Source organism: Cryptomeria japonica, chromosome 10, assembly GCF_030272615.1.
Source record: "Cryptomeria japonica chromosome 10, Sugi_1.0, whole genome shotgun sequence".
Taxonomy (NCBI): Eukaryota; Viridiplantae; Streptophyta; class Pinopsida; order Cupressales; family Cupressaceae; genus Cryptomeria; species Cryptomeria japonica.
The window spans coordinates 464,969,032-464,984,059 of record NC_081414.1 but is presented as its reverse complement, the minus strand read 5'-3'; the positions used below and the strand labels follow the sequence as shown (position 1 = coordinate 464,984,059).

Genomic DNA, 15,028 nt, shown 5'->3' with positions numbered 1-15,028 from the left:
TATCTGTGTGCAGACTAAAAAAATCCCTCTATGGCCTTAAGCAAGCTCCCAGGGCATGGTATGAAAGGATAGATAGTTATCTCTCCAAGCTAGGATATTCCAAAAATAAAGCAGATTCTAACATATACTTCAAAATATCGAATGGTGATATGTTAATAGTTGTTCTCTATGTTGATGACTTATTGATAACAGGAGAAGATCGTCTCATTGCAAAATGCAAACAAGATCTTGTGGTTGAATTTGATATGAAGGATCTAGGTCTACTACACTATTTTTTGGGTCTAGAAGTATGGAAAAAAGAGAATTATATTTCCCTAAATCAAGGAAAATACACTACTGATATCCTGACCAAATTTGGTATGATAGATTGTAAACCTGTATCTATTTCAATGGAAACAAATCTTCATAAGCTCAAAAGTGGAGCAGTAGATTCAGAACCTATAGATCCTACATACTATAGACAAATTATTGGATCCCTTATGTACCTGGTAAACACTCGCCCTGATATTTGTTATGCTACTAATGTGTTAAATCAATTCATGTACGAACCCAAGAAGATTCACCTAATGGCTGCTAAGCATATTCTGAGATACTTGTGTGGTACTATTTAACTTGGCCTGAAGTATAAAAATGTTGAGATACAACTCCAAGGGTACTTTGATTCCGACTAGGCAGACAGTTCCATTGATCATAAAAGTACAACGAGGTGTTGTTTTAGTCTTGGATCGGCTATGATATACTAGTTTAGCAGAAAATAGTTAGCAGTTGCTCAGAGTTCCACTAAAGCAGAATATATGGTTGCCTCCATGGGAGCTCATGAAGCAGTGTGGTTAAGGAAATTGCTAGTTGGACTATTTGGGAAGCCCCTAAACCCCACTGTGATAATCAAAGTTGCATCAAACTTTTTGTAAATCCAGTTTTTCACAATTGATCCAAGCATATAGAAATCCCTTACCATTACATAAGAGATATGGTAGAAAGAGATGTTATCAGATTGACCTACATCAGCACTGAAGAGCAAAGTGCTGACATACTCACCAAACCTCTTGCAAAGTTGAAAATGGAGTACTTTAGAGGTAAACTTGGTATGACTAAATTATAATTGAAATTGAGTCGTAATCATATGTAATTTGATATATTCGTGAATATTTTGTATGCAATATTGCATGTATGTGTTATGTCATGAAAGGTGATGATCTTCCATGAGATCTATGTGTTAGATCACTATTGTAAGGTGACAACCTCCACAATATCTTGATCTGTTATCAAGATTGACTACATTAAGTTGTTGTCCCAGAATGTGTCGAAAATGTTGATACTAAATTTGTTATGTTGAGTTATTGATTTGTTGTCATTAAGTGTTGTTTCAAAATGTGCCAGAAATTATGATAACAATCATATCATGATTGACTACATTAATTTGTTGTCCCGAAATGTGTCGGATATCATGATACTAAAATTATTGCATCTGTGATAATGACAATTTTACAGTTGTCACTAGGATCAAGGATGTTATCTGATAAGGCTCCATGTAGTTGTTGTCCCAGATTGTTGGATATCAGATAATTCATATCTCTCTAAGATATGAAAAATTTCACTAGTAAACATTACTGATTGAATGTATATGATCATGCCAAATGAATGTGTGTGTGTGTGTGTGTGTGTGTGTGTGTGTGTGTGTGTGTGTGTGTTGTTCCTTAAACTTAATTCAATCCTCTTTTGCTAAGAGGGAGTGTTAAGAATGTAGCCTCATTAAGATTAAAGAAAACAACATATAGTGATTGTCGAAGTCTAAGCATCATTAAACCCGAGCATCGTTAAGTGTTTTAATGCATAACTAAAATGGTGACTCTTGCAATACAAAGAGTCATGTTCACGTAGGGTCATGACTCTACGTGGCATAAGCTATGTAGAAGTTATGCCTTTACATGGACATGACTTTTCACATCCATACATGTACCCGACTTCGATGCTTGCTGGTTATCGATATCAGTTACAGTGGAAATCTCGTGATCCAGTAAGAAGTCGATAATATCAAAGATTAACTAACAGAATTTGTTCATATCGGAAATCTCATCAAAATTATGTTCTTCTATATATAATTTTTAGACTATTATTTCTCTATCTCTAATCTAGATTCCTTAACACTGAAAAGGTCTTCAAATTGATTTGCATATTATACTATTGCGAAGCTCTCTGAAAACCAAAAAAAATCCAAAGAAAATAGCTGCTTCTGCCACCACTTACTAAAAATTGTAGTTTGGTTAAACTCCATTGCTTGCTATGCATGTACCCCCATTGCAAAGCTTTCTGAAAAAACCCAAAAGGAATTCAAAATCAGAACTGTAAAATTCCAACATGCAAGCCACCAAAACTGCCAAAGCATCCTTCTAGAAAATAGGAAACCCTAATTTCTACCTCTGATTGACCAACGGGTCTCGAAATTAGTCAACAGTCCCCAAAACAAACTAGAGTGGAAAAGGGGACATTACATCCATGATCAAGATAATGCTAAATAAAGAATGAAAAATAACGGATAAAAGAAATCAAAGGAATACTCACTAAGTGGCCCCCTTAGTAAGCATCCAAACAACTGAATCAAATGCTTGGAACTTAAAGTATCATCTTATTGATTCAAAATTACTGATAACATAACAACACATTGTTGGAAGTCTATTTCTTCATCTTAGAATTGTATTACAACTACTAAACTATCTTATTCTCAACCACCGCACAAGAGAAGGTGGGAGATTATTTAAAGCATGAAATTCCTAACTAACTAGCATACCACTCACAAAGTTCAAGGAGGATGCTTTTATTGAACAAGGAGAAAAAGAAGGTGAAGTTACAAGTGTTGAGAATTGTAGACGTATAAATCTGACCATCTAGTTCAATAAATATTTAATATTTATTTAAATCACATTCCCCTATTAATTAAATCTTATTTAATCAATTTTTCCATTTTCATCTATTTGATTAAACGAATTATTCATTTTATTTAATTAAATTCATCAAACACTTTCTTCCATTAATTGAATAAATCACTTTATTTAATTAAATCCCCTTTTCACCATTTTAATTAAATTTACATTTAATTAAAATCATCCTTGCATATAAATAAATCAAATTTATTTATAACTCCCCCCACTTGCATTTTCCTACAATTGCAAGTTGCATCCATTTTAGTTGAAATAAAATATTTTTATTTAATAAAAATCCTATTTCCTCCCAATTGTATTCTCCTACATTTCCCACTTGCTTCCTAAACATTCTTCTAGAACCCCTCTAATCCCAATTAAACTAGCCTTAATTCTCCTAATCATATCACATCCCTAAATTTGGGGAAGTCACTTCTCAAATTTGGAAGAAAGTCTTCTAAATGCATTTAAGACTTCATCATTTTCAACAAGATAACTTGTTTAGTTCCCCAAACTTGTAAGGCTCTTACAAGTTAACCTTCAAAATCTTCCAAACCATTAATGGTTAACTCAACCTTACCCCTTGGTTAGAGACTTTCCCTCTAACTCAACCCTCATCTCACCCAGGGGTCTCATCAAGAACTCATTGCTTTGACCATGGCTATCCCATTAACCTTTGCACAAGAGTTTACCCCTTGGGTAAAAGCTTTATCACTCATTCTTGGAGTTGTCATTCCTAAGTCATTTACTCAATGATCTGAGAGCAAAACATTGACTTAAGGGATCCTATGAGATAGAGAACAATGAGACACATCTTGGGAAGTTAACTTGTTTAAACTAGTTTAAATTAGTTAGCCTTTACACTCAAAAGTTTCATTGGTATGTTAGCTTTTTGATTTCAATGTTAGTATTTTGATCTCTATAAATCTAAGCATACATTTTTGGCGCCCACCATGGGGCACGTCCTCAAATATAACATCATTTTTCATGCAAGCTGAAGACAACAATCACGTCAAAACACCAAAATAGCACATCTGAGACCTTGTGTGGCGCATCTGCGGCCTAGTTTAGTGCATTCACTGCACTGTTTAGCACATAGAAACCATTTTTCAGCGCATAGGAGCTTAATTATAGCGTTTGGTTATGTCAGATACTCCAATACGTAGAAACATCAATCTAGTGCATACAGATCTTAGAGTAGTGCATAGGATTCATCTTCTAGAGCTTTGGCATCATCTTCTAGCACATTAGTCCCATATTTTAGCGCATAGACCAAATAGAGAGCAAAAAATTTGTAACAGAGTCAGAATTTAGGCTTGTGAAGCTCACCATAAGGATTTGATTTTTTGCTAATGGTCTGTTTGCAGGTTTTAAAAGTTGTTTGCAGGGTCAGATGGAGTTAGATTACTTTTCTTTGCTTTCTTTCAAAGTTAGTAAAAAGAACTCACCTTTCTTTTTATTGCAAAAATCTTAAAATGAATCTCATTTTTCCCATTTGGTGCTTAAAATAAACTTCATGTTTTATTTTGGTGATTAAAACAAGACTCGTATTTCTTTCTTGCACGGATAAAAGGAACAACAACTCAAATCTTTCTTTTATGCAAGTTAGGAATCACACTCCTTTGGGCTCTAAAAAGAACAAAACAAACTTTCAGATTTTTGCAAAGAGTTTAAAATTGAACATCACTTTCCTTTGGCGCTCATTAAAACGAACCTTCACTTTACCATTTCAAACCTTCCAATTGAGATCGTTGTTGTTCAATTTCGTGATTCATTTTTCTTGACAAGGATTTACTTTCAAAAGTTCAAGTTTTACTATATTTTCACACATTGCTATCTTGGGTTAAAAAGAACCACATGTCTTTTGGAGCAACATCTCCAAGGTAGCTTTTAGAAAACAATTGCGATATTGGATAAAAAGAAAGCGTGTATTCTATGTTTCGAAGGTGTTAGGTATATGATCTCTCCTTAATTAGGTGATCAAAAAGCCAAAAACACCATTTTCAAGATTTCTTTCAATTTATCAAATAAGATACATCCTTTAACAGGTCTGCCCTCCCGAGAAGCCCATAAGGTCAGTGAGAGGGGAATGACCTAAGTGGGGAACAACTTTTAGCCAAGTATTCCAACCCACTATAATCAAATGTGGAGGCTGATGAAAATCCCCTCCAACGGTTTTGGTCAATGATTAGCCTTCCCCCAGTATCCTTGTTATACATAAAACCTTTGTTCTAAAGGTTGGGAAGCCTCCCGAGGGAGTTTATCACTAAAGACCGAACGAAAACCTAATTAGGAACTTTAGAACTAGAAGCCTCGCCGTGACAGTTTTACCAAACATTTCTAATATCATAGTGCAAGGATGGGGAATAATCTTCCCCCGAGATACTCACCATATCTCCCAAGAAAATGATCCAATTGAGGAGCAATCTTCTTTGGTTCAACTTCTGGACAAAGGCAAAAAAATGAGCGCACCTTAGGGTGTGACAGGGCTATTTGAGCTTACAGAGTATCAAGTGTGGGCTATTGATATTTTAAATGACCCTTGAGAATAGAGAGTCCTATCTGATGTGTATTTCTTGTGCAAACCCGTGAAAACAAACAAGGATTTGAAAAGATCCTAATGAACATACACTATATGTTTAGCATAGACAAATTGTTTTTCTTCTGTCTATTGTGTTTGTTATCTAAAATTTCATTACCCATGTAATTTTAGCCAAAGGATGCATATTTATCGAATGATTGCATTTACAAAAAGATACATCGCAGTGTTTAAAAAGAGGAAAAAGAGGATATTTTTCATTTGTATTGAACAATGATAGATTACAAATTGAGTTCATGCATCTGAAGCATATTTATATACACTGAGTTTCTTAAAACCTCACACAAGCCGCGAGCTTAGCATTCCTATCTTTCCTACATATCCAAAACAAAAAAGGATAGAATTAAAAAATGAGTGTGAGGATAACCAGTCATTGCCTTGGGTTGCTTTGACTGGTTATTGGCTGCCCCGTTGCCCTTGTGAATGTTTTCTCGATCTTCAGACTTTGAAAACTCCTACTTTCCTGCACAAAAAAGAAGAGGTGTTAGATCCAACCGATCTAAGCAATGAAAGATTATCCTACGACATATCATTTATTATAGCCTATCATATCTCTGTTTTGAAAGGGCGGGAAAGATAAAGACAAATCACTGCTTCAGGAAAAAGAAATGTTTATGCTAATGTGTTTGTTTCATGTGCAGATAATTAGTTACTCTAATTGGCATGTGCCCCTGACCGAGGCTCCCTTCGGGTATGAGCCCGACATACCCTTTAGAGTAACTAATCTCAGAATATCAAGTGGAATGATGAAGAAACCAACTGAAGTATTAAAGGGACATGTTTGTTTTAAATATGAAACCTTTTACTTTACTATCCATGATATGCATAAAAGAAAATATTAATGAATAAACTGTTTTAAGGGACATATTATTTCAATGTGAAACCTTACAGTATTTAAAAAGGGTCAATACCACATCGTGAAGATAAACAATCCAATGCAGCAAGTTGGTAAAGAAACAGAGTATTTGAGTTTTAAATGCATGTTCAAACAGTGAACTTCAATGAAATCAGAATCAACTGGAAATGAAATGAGTGTCACGAGCCCGTGCTCGAACTTCATTTCTACATAAGATCAATCCCAGCATGTGCCAAAGTCAGAAATTCAATAAGGATAAAACACAATCTAATCAAAAGCGTGTTGGAACTGTTCGATAAAATGCCTTTTAAAAGATGCGGTATCATGGAATGTGATGATTCCAGAATATGGACAAAATGGACACTTCCAAAGCTGGTGCAGATCATCTTCAAATGTCAGACGACACAACGATGGCATGCCAGGTATCAGAAGAAAGATTAAAGAGTTTGAATGAGAAGCTGTCACAGGTCCTTTTAGACAATACTGTCAAAGATAATTTAGTGAAACAGCATGCTAAAGTTGCAGAAGAAGCTGTTTCAGGTTCGGAGAAAGCCGAAAAGGAAGCAATGGCTTTAAAGCAACAATTTGACACTGTAACACAACAAAAGTTTGCACTTGAAGATCGAGTATCTCATTTGGTTGGTGCTTTAAAAGAGTGCATGAGGGATCTCGATAACTACAAAGAGAAAAACTTAAAATCTATGCCCACATCTTAATATTTCTCAGCTAGTGCAATTTCTTCTTCCAGAACTGGTGATGCCGACTCTAGGTTTGATGAAGGTGGCATTGAAGAAGCAGAGTCGTCACTGAGAGAAGCTCTTTCTCTCAATTATGAGGAAGCCAGGGCACTGCTGGGAAGGCTGGAATACCAGCGAGGCAATGTAGAAGCAGCACTTCAGGTGTTTGAGGGAATAGATATGAACAGGATAACATCAAAGATGAGGCAAGCGATTTCTGAAAGGGTGCAAAGCCGGAAAATACGCTCTCGCAATGGAAGCAATCATACCATGTCGATGCATGATGTCAGTCTTCTCCTTGAATCTATTCTTCTAAAAGCAAAGTCTCTGCAAGAGATTGGGCTTGCTAAAGAAGCGGCACAAGAATGCAAAATTATTTTAGAAACAGTTGAACCTGCTCTATCTTATGGCCTGCCTGAAGCTTCTGAAGTTGATTTGAAAGTGAAGGAGAATGTGAGCAAGGCAGCAGAATTACTTCCAGAACTTTGGAAACAGGCAGGCATGTTTCATGAAGCCATAGCTGCTTACAGACGGGCATTATTCAATCCCTGGTGCTTAGATTCTGAACGGTCGGCTCGGATACAGGAAGAGTTTGCCATATTCTTACTTTATGGTGGTATTGAAGCAGGACCACCCAGTTTGGGTTTGCAAGTGGAGGGTGCATTTGTTCCTAGAAATAATATAGAGGAGGCTATACTGTTGTTGTTAATTCTCCTCAAAAAATTTGTCCTTAAAAAGATTGCCTGGGATGAGACAATCATGGATCACCTTAGTTTTGCCTTATCAATTTCTGGTCAATTTGAAACATTAGCAGATAAGATAGAAGAAGTATTACCTGGTATATACAACAGATCGGATCAATGGTACACCCTTTCTCTATGCTATAGTGCTGCAGGGCGTTACGAAACTGCTTTGAACCTTCTAAGGAAGTGTTTAGGTCCTTCAGAGAAGCCGGATTATTATCCAGCGCTTCTATTGGCAGTAAAATTATGTGGGAAAAGCTCACAATATGCTTGTGAAGGTGTGAATTTTACACGTAGAGCTTTAGAAAGCACTGATTATGAAAGTCGCCATATGAAAGGTGTGGCAAATCATTTGCTTGGGATTGCCCTGGGTAAACAAGCTAGATCTGTTGTGTATGACTCTGAAAGGGCTCAGATACAACGTGAGGCCCTTACTACTTTGGAAAAGGCTGCAACCATAGAGACTAGAGATCCTGAGATAATGTTTAATCTTGGGCTGGAAAATGCTGGGCAGCGGAATCTAGATGTAGCATTGAGATGCACAAAGAAATTCCTGGATATGGTGGCAGGGGCTTCAGTAAAAGGTTGGAGGCTCTTGGCGCTTGTATTGTCAGCACAAAAGCACCTTTCTGATGCGGTATTGATCATTGATGCTGCTCTGGATGAGACTGAAAAGAGGAGATTGAGATTATTGCAGAAAGCTTATCCATTAGTGGCAGGGAGGCGATGGTCAATGCAGGGCACCGCCTGTATATAATTGTTGTTGAACGTAATTTCACTCGAGGTCGGCGGACAAAGCAAGTTGTAGCAGCTTGTCTTTAAATTGTATGCAAAATGCAGCGATTGATTGAATGTGAAAAAAAACAAACACAGTGCATTATTCTCCTGGCAAAATGTATGCAAAATGCGTGCAATGTGCAAAATGTAAAAAACCAGACACAGCACGTTATTTTTCTGGTAAAAATATATGCAAAATGCAGTGTATGCAAGATGTAAAAACGAACACAGTCAGTTTCCTGGTAAATGTGGTGCGAGCATACCTGTAGAGAAAAGGATTTGCATTTAGAAAGAAGCCCATTGAAAACCCAGCACTCTTCGTCCATGGCGGCACCAAACCCTCGAAGATTTTCCTTCGAAGTTGTTTTCATTTTGCAAAATGAAAAATGCGATGGGAGTGCAAGACTTTTAGGGTTATCAAAATCCTTTATCATTTTTCATATTCTCCCTCAAGTCCGCTGGGCTTTATTTTATTCAATATGATAAAAATCAAACATATTTTGATAAATAAATGTTTATTAATATATCAAATATGTTTTACTTTTATTATATTTTTTGTTTTCATTTTTGGTCCAAGACTGGTATTTATTTGTAAAAAGTATTTAATTACAATGCAATTATAAATTGTAATTGAATATTATTATTTGAAATATCAAAGGTTTATCCACATGCAAGAAAAGGACTTAGTCTTTTGACTTAGTTTTGAAGGAGGAATTAATTCAGGAGAGATAAGGCTCTCATTGAAGAAGTCTTTTCAGTTTGGAGACATAAGGAGAGCATATAGGATCACGCATAACCGCTTGGGAAACATTCAAAAGGAGTTGAGATATTTTTGGAGACAAGAGCGTTTTTATAGGAACATGAGGTTGTTTGAAACCAAATGGAGCAAATCTAGGGAGGTTGGAGCAATTTTAGGTAAAGGGTCGAAGTTGGACTTTTCCACCATTTTGGGGGGCTTTTATTACTTGGTTAAGTGTTTTGAGGTTGTTTCTAGTGCTCTTTTGGGTTGATTATTTATTAAGGAAGACTTTTCCAGGTTTATAGCCCTTTTTGGTGTCTTCTAGACTCCTCTTTTTGAGGCATTTTTCTTGCATCCGACCCAAATCAGTTGGGGGTTTTGTACTTAGTGCCTGAAGACACTTCATTTGGAGTTAGTTCTGATTATGCAGAGAAGGCTCTTGTGACAACATTTTGTCCTTAGCATATTTTCTTGTATACTTTCTGTAACTCAATTTTGGAGACTGAATATATGATGACAGCATCTTTTGGAGCAAGGTTTTATTAAGTTTCTTTTTCAAGCCTTCTTTTCTTTCTGTATCTTTGTGTTCATAGCATGATTGATAGAGGTAACCAGTGAATTGTATTATTCCATGTTATTTTGTCTCATCAAGAGCCTAGTTGCAGAAGTGTATTTTGTTTGCAGGTTGCAGTTTGTGTCCACAAGAACATGGAGCTTTCATGTGAATATATATTTTCCTTGATTGCTCAGTCTAGGACCTTTCTGTGAAACATTTATGCAGGCCTATATAGAACAGAAGTGTTACCCACTAAAATAGAAATTTTTTGCAATTAGAGACCTGTCATTATCTTTTTAGTTTCCCTCAAAGTTTGGTGAATCACCTAGTTACTTAGTTTATTTTTATTTTTTCCTTTTTTCTTCCCTTTTCCTACCAAGTTTTCAGTTGTTAGAAGAGCAAATAGGCGATTTATCCAATAGGAACCGGCCTAGGAACCGGAGGTTTCATTTCAAGTTGCGCATTGCCCACATGCAGAAGTGAATCCCATGTTAGGCCAAATTACTAAACTTATAGTTTAGTAGGGTGCAAATTTGAGCCTTAACAGTGTTTTCAAATCATCTTTTCAGAAGATCATCCATAAAAAACACCAGAACCATCAATAAATTTACAAAATCATCAAACTGAGAAAACCATGGCAGCTTAGCGCATTAGGAGTCCAAATTAGCACATCTAAACATCAATATAGCGCATAGATTCAATCCAATAGCGCATCACAACCAAACATTAGCGCTTCAGAAGACCATATTAGCACATAGCGAAAACAATATTTTCACTGTCAGACAAACACAAGATAGTGCATACCAAGGGAAACATAGTGCATTTGAACATATTTTTAGCGCATTGGATTCATACTTTAGCGCATAAACAATCTGTTTTAGCGCATATCTAAAATTGTCCAAAAACAGAGAGCAATTTATCAACTTTTTGAAAATTTCACCACCAATTTCAGATACCCTTTTGGGTCTTTTGTCAAATCCAACACAAACAGAGGAAATTTTATCAACACAATATCAGTTAGTTATTACAAGTTTCAAATCAACCCATATCAAACATCAAAATACCAAGTTAGCTTTCTAAGTTAGTCAAATTTGCTTACTTTCCAATATCAGGAAGCTTTTATCATATCATTTGATGTACTTGGTCATATCAATAGAGGCATATCAAACCCTTTATTTGACTGAGTGGACTTAGAGATTGAAACAAAGTATTCATCCAATCAATCTCACAACTGAAACTTTGACCACTCGCATGAACATTCTTCAACACATCAAGAAGAAGCATCCTTGTCTAGAACTGGTTTAAAAAGGAGACAACCTAGTAAAAAGGTCTTGAAGAGAAACAAGATCCTTTATATCAACTGCAAACTCCTTCTAAAACATAAGATATTTTTACATCACTTCCGTGATTATCTCCACGGTAAAAATACTGATTTTGATGAAGAATCCTTGAAAGAACTTGCTTTCATGCAAAGGTCAGTACTATCACAAGATATCAACTTTAGTGGAAGGATCAATTTGGCTTACTTACTTGAGAATCTAATCACATATTGAATCAACTTGATTCATGCCCGCACGTACACGATCCTATAAAAATGTCGAGTGGGAAGAAGAACTGGAATCAAGCATGGGACATCGAGAAGTTTAAACTTGGAAAAACTACATGAATCTAGACGAGGAAGAAATAACATATGAAGTTATTGAGGAGGCACAACAAGACTCAGGCTTACACAAACTTCTTGAAAAACTCATCGAAACTAACAAACAAAAATACTTCCTCCTGCTATCTAGCAAAGGTATCAAAATCCCTAAGGATTTTGATATGGAACAACCAAAACAAACTGAGAACCTCAAAGGGACAAAATAAAAAACACACAGTTCCAATATACATGATCATACTAATACCAATGACCAAGATAACACTAATAATCAAGGTGACACCAACCATCGAGATACCAACACTGGAAACAATCCTCTTGCTACACTCATGCAACAATTACAAACACTTCAACAACAAATGGAAGACATGCAACAAGGAACTACCACATGATATTCCTTAGAGGATATTTGTCCTTATCTGTTTGATCGAAGTCTAAACATGGCACCATTCCCACCTAACTTTGAAATACCAAAGTATGACAAATACAATGGTAAACATGATCCTCGCAATCACATAAGGGAATTTTACACGATGAGCTTGGAGTTTTCCCACAATGACATACATGATGAGGTTATTTACAAGAAGCCTAGGAGGACAAACAATGGAATTGCTTTCAAAAGTCACACCTCCCATTAGATCATTTGAGGAGTTGGTAAACAAATTTGTTTCTCAATATTCCTATAACATTCAACATGAGGTTACCATGCTTGATCTTTGCAACACGAAACAAAAGAACAATGAAACATTTGTGGTGTTCTTGCAAAGATGGAGAAGATTGATATCTAGATATCCCCAAACCATACCTAAAAAAGAGAAAATGGAAATCTTCATAGACAATCTTAATGACAAGATGAGCTATCAACTTAAACTACAATGTCTACCTAGTTTTAAAAAGTTGATCGAAAACAGCATATAGATAGAAGCCTCAATCAAGAAAGGAACTTTAAAGTTCTCTAAAGAAGGTGCTAGCTCATCAAACAACACCTACAACAACAATTACTATAACAACTCCGATAAATCCAAATTCTAGACAAAGAAGAAGAATGTTGTTAATGATGGTGTAATAGAGAATGTTAAACCAAAACACCTAGTGTTAAACTTATCCGACATTACTCCACCAACCAACATTCAAAGCAATATCAATCAAAGGACCAACACTCAAGGGAATACCAATAAAAGAACTAACAATCCTAGTATGAACAATCAAGAAAACATCAACCAAGGGAATAAAAATCAAGGAAATAACGCTAACCCGAAACCAGCACCATATCAACGCAAGTTCGCACCTTTAGGACAAACCCTTGAATCACCATTTTGAGAACTAATGGCAAATAAACTCATCACATTGCCAAACATAAGGGATTTTGAACCTCAAGTCAAACCATCATGGTGGAATGACAAGCACTAGCGGGAATATCATAGAAACAAAGGGCATCGCACAAATGATTGCCTAAGGTTGAAGAATTTGGTTCAAGATTTGATAGATAACAGTGACATAACGATTGACGGTCACAAAACCAACGATGATCATGAGGCCTTCAAGAATCCATTTCCAAATTATGACAAAGGTGCATCATCATCCTCAAACAACAAAGGATCCCATATCAATCATGTATACAACATTGTTATCAATCACGTATCGACATCTGACAATCAGATTAACATCATTACAATAAAAAAACAAACAAGAACATGCCCCGATCAATGTGACTACATGGGCCCAATCTAGATATGTCTTAAAAGGAATTGCCTCTAAAATGACAACATCTCCAAACACTCAATACAACCTAGTAGACCAATTGAAGAAGACACCCGCCCCACATATCCATATTAGAGCTTCTCAAGGTCTCACCCGCACACAAGGATATTCTAGAAAAGGCTCTTGTTGACACTACAGTTCCAAATAACCTGGATATTGACCGATTCCAATCCATGGTGGGACATTTAACCGTGCTTCATAATCTATCATTTTCAGAGCATGATGATGTCTCTCTTAATCATCAGCATAATACTCCACTCCATATCGAAGTCCTAGTCTATAAACATCGAGTGAAAAGAGTACTAATAGATGGAGGAGCCGCTCTAATTATTTGCACTCTAAAACTTATATGTGCATTGTGTTTCTCAAAAACAACCATTGATCCTAATAAAAAGATAACAATCAAGGCATATGATGATGAAGAAAGATCATCAAAAGGGCTCGTGGTATTACCTTTTCAAGTAGGGCTAGTTCAAAGAGATACTCTATGTCAAGTCATGGACATAGACTTGTCTTATAACACACTTTTGGGTCGACCTTGGATTCATTAAATGCAAGCGGTGCCATCCACATATCATTAGTGCCTAAACTTCCCATATGATGGACAAGAAATATCCATCACAACAGACACTAATCCTTTCCAATATTGCAATACTCTCAAAGAAGTTCAAAATATTCTTGTACCCCATAACAGGGAAGCTCTCACTTACACATCATCAAACAACAAGGATCTACTCAAATCTCTAGCCATATATTTTGAGAAAAGTATGAAGTTGAAATACAAAGGCATGGGAGAATACTCTTTTGAATCCCTATTTCTATCAAAGTTGCCAATTTCACAAAGGTCTCATGGACAACCATCAACTTCAAGACAAAAATCATTGCAACCTATCAAAAAGTTCGATGGTATGTTCATTCAAGTAGGAACACTAGTAGATGAAACAAAAGACAAAGTTGTTTTGAACTAGTTATACAAAGATGAAGAAGAAACTAGAGCAGCAACAGTTAACATCACTATTCCCACAGAAGGGTATGGCAATGGATTTAGAATCATGAAACGGATGGGATACCAAGGAAAGGGTCCTATTGGCAAGCATCAAGAAGGCATCATAGAACCAATTTAACCTCATTCACAACTTTCCAAAGATAAATCTAGTCTTGGGTATGACCAGCATATTCAACCTATGCAAAAATGAGATCATCATCAAAACCCCCGATGGAGAACAAATGTAACACATAAAGAGGAATCATGGAAAGAAGTGATACATCAAGTAGTTGAAAAGACAAACAAATAACAAAAAGATGAAGAATATGAGAAACAACAAGAGGAACTTGCTATTCAAAGAGAAGAGACTTCCTATAAACAAATACATCATGTGCAAGCAATAACAAAACCTAATCGAGCCAGTACAAAATCAGTAACAGAAGGAACAGTTAGAGAACAAAGAGAAGATGAATATGGACAACAAAAAGAACTTTCCATTCAAAGGGAGGAGTCTGTTTATGAAAAAATCCAAAGAGTACAAGCAAGAATGAAACCTGAATCAAAACAAGCGACAAAACATATCAATTATCAACGAACTCTTCTCAACATAAAATATTCATGTCAGATATAGTGGTGTAGCTTTAGAAAGTGATTTTGAGACAGACTCAAGTGAATATGAATGGGATACTTGCTCTAATGT

General features: G+C 36.0%; 1 protein-coding gene across 1 annotated transcript; it reads left to right on the top strand.

Moving 5' to 3' along the window:
- Positions 1-7,092: 7,092 nt before the first annotated feature.
- On the top strand, positions 7,093-8,610 carry LOC131043602 (protein NPG1-like; the record flags this gene model as incomplete). The annotated part of the gene is made up of 1 exon (XM_059212542.1): positions 7,093-8,610. A coding segment is annotated over one exon (1,518 nt), but the record flags the coding sequence as incomplete, so codon positions are not given.
- Between the last annotated feature and the right edge of the window lie 6,418 nt (positions 8,611-15,028).